Raw genomic sequence first — 2,650 nt, 5'->3', positions numbered from 1 at the left:
AGTAAAGCCAGCACATGCCTTCAGATGGAGTGGCATTTACTACACAGAGCCGTAGTTCACTGACAAGCTACACAAAATCGCGTTCAAAATTGCAGGCGATTGATTGCCGATTTTGAACGCGATTTTGTGTTGCTTGTCAGCGCATGAAAATTGCATTTGATTTTTTGCACAGCCCTAGCTTGAAGCAACACGGAGTCACAGTGCGCAGCGCTCCGCATAGAAAAGTTCAAAGCACAAAGGGAAGAGGATTTTGATGCATAGTGTATTATATCTGTGCGATAGTTTATTGAGCCTTTTTTTAACAGTTTTAAATTTCAGTTACTGTGCGCATGAAAAACAATTCATAGTGCTCTCTACTCCAGTGTTGTGATCTAACAGACACCCGGTAGAAAGTAACATGCTTTAGAAACAGCACTAAACTCCAGCAAGATAAAGTCCTTTTATGCAAAACCATTGATCTTTATCTAAAGATCAAGTATAATAATAGGAATATTGTATCATCTTGGAGAGAGTTTTATCGTCTTGACTGTTATAACCGAACGAGACACGCAGTTTGAATACTGAATGGAGGATGACAGACAGAACTTGAATTTAACGACTTAAATATTCATCTGTACTTCACATTGAACTATGGAACGGTCTCAGAACACTTGAAATATAGTGCACAAAAACTTTATGGTGCTTTATAATGTTTTTGTGCCTTTCGTGGGGCTTAATAATAACACAGAATAGTATACACAGAATATTGGATTTGGATCGGTCTTGTCTGACTGATACCCCAATCCGGCAGAAAATGGCAGTATCAGAGCCGATACCGATACTGAATATCGGATCGGCGCACCCCTACTTTAAACAAATGAAGCTGTGATTCCTGGAATTGTTGCCCATGTTTCTCTTTGACAGTGTACTAAATAGTGATACCACCTATCTGATTAATGTCTTCCCCACTGCTCTCTTTCTGTGCAACATGTGGCCCTCAGTGAATTTATGCTCATGCAAAAAAAAACAAAAAAAACATACTGTACCTCTTTCATTCCATACAGGAAAGCAGGTGGGTTTTCAGTTCTTCAGTCAATTCTTCTGTTCTTCTCTCTTCTTTAGGCATATGAGAGGAGGTTTCCCACCTGTCATCTGATCCCCATGTTTGTGGACAGTGATGTGATCATTGAGGAGACCAGTGAGGATCGGTCTTTTCATAAGATTGAGCGGAGGTGTAAACTTGATGTGGATGCACCACGACTCCTCAAACGGGTAAAATGGAACCTCTCAAAGTCCCTTCCCTTTCCCTTATTCCCTCCACATTAAGTAATATTGTTGTTTTGTCTGCATTGCCTGCATACTGGTTTTTGGCCAAGCTTGATTACATTTTCAGCTTTGATTTGTAATAAAATTATAAATCCTGTATTTGTGTGTAGATTGCAGGCGTGGATTATGTCTACTTCATTCAGAAGAACTCTCTGAACCACAGAGAAAGAACTCTTCATATTGAATCTCACAATGAAACCTTCTCCAACAGAGTCATCATTCATGAACTCTGCTGTTACTCGGTGAGAAAAATCACCCTCACATCTCAGAGGTGCTGTTAAGGATGTCATTAACAATTTCAATTTGGTTGTATAATATGATTAGACACCAGCATTATATTGTTACCAGTTTCTGGTACCTCTGTATCGATAAATAAAATGTATTTCTTAGGCAACAAATAAAAGGGCAATGTAGAGAAAAACTCTTGCAAACTTTCTAAAGTATAACAGTAAAAACTATGACATAGCTACAGCCAGCACCACATAATTTTTTTGTTATTTTATATGGTAAGCTGAGTCAGTATTTTGATGTAAACGGCTGAAAAATGGGATTAAGCACTCAGAAGAGGAGTGATAGCAGTATTTGGCTACACCGTGTGTGTGGCCTCTAGGGATGCCACGATTCTCAATATAATATTAAACCATTCGGTATGACATCCATGGTTCAGTATACGCTTGTGAACTGCTTTTTTTCCTTTTTTTTTCTCGGTTTTGCGTTTAAATAATTTCAGTGCATTTTATTTCTCTCTGAATTGGCTGTTTTTGTCTGCCCGTGATTATTATTTTTTTTATAATAAATAAAAAGAAAACAAGTAGAATAGAAAAAAATAGAGAACGCTAGTGTTAGAGGGTCAAGTTTTTTTTTTTTTAATAGTCAAGTCACCTTTATTTACATAGCGCTTTATACAATACTGATTGTGTCAAAGCAGCTTTACAGTATCAAACAATAAAATTGATTGTCAATTAGTGTTGTCACGGTACCAAAATTTCAGTATTCGGTACCAATACCAGTGAAAATCCACGGTTCTCGGTACCAATTTCGGTACCAAAGCAAAACACAAAAACATGCTAATTAAAAAATTTGACTATACTTTCATTTAATCCAAACTGTGTACATATTTAATTTTAAAGGGCTTTAAAAACCTTCTAGAGTTATTCAGCCAAGAATAACAACTAAGTTAGCTAAAAAAAAAAAAAAATCCCAGAACTGCTTTTCTGACTGATATGACACAAACAATGTTAACCATTTGTACATTCTCTAACACGCATATTTTAGATTCACAATTCATTTAAAAGCCTCTGGTGTGTAAAAATAGTAAATATCATCATGTCCTCCTGTTTTTTTT

The 2,650-nt window shown here is 36.6% G+C and overlaps 1 protein-coding gene across 2 annotated transcripts in view; it reads left to right on the top strand.

Moving 5' to 3' along the window:
• The first annotated feature begins 1,107 nt into the window (after positions 1 to 1,107).
• LOC107731096 (SEC14-like protein 1) overlaps positions 1,108 to 2,650 on the top strand; it is a 38,803-nt gene continuing 37,260 nt past the window's right edge. For both annotated transcript variants that reach the window (XM_016542083.1, XM_016542082.1), the window contains exons 1-2: positions 1,108 to 1,251; positions 1,416 to 1,547. In XM_016542083.1, coding sequence (XP_016397569.1) covers positions 1,141 to 1,251; positions 1,416 to 1,547 — 243 coding nt within the window. In that variant the 5' untranslated portion in view covers positions 1,108 to 1,140. The remainder of the gene's footprint in view (positions 1,252 to 1,415; positions 1,548 to 2,650) is intronic.

The sequence above is a fragment of the Sinocyclocheilus rhinocerous genome, unplaced genomic scaffold (genome assembly GCF_001515625.1).
Source record: "Sinocyclocheilus rhinocerous isolate Xijiao unplaced genomic scaffold, SAMN03320098_v1.1 scaffold4869, whole genome shotgun sequence".
In the NCBI taxonomy this organism is placed as follows: domain Eukaryota; kingdom Metazoa; phylum Chordata; class Actinopteri; order Cypriniformes; family Cyprinidae; genus Sinocyclocheilus; species Sinocyclocheilus rhinocerous.
The sequence above is the reverse complement of the archived record's forward strand: the minus strand, read 5'-3'. Positions and strand labels throughout refer to the sequence as shown.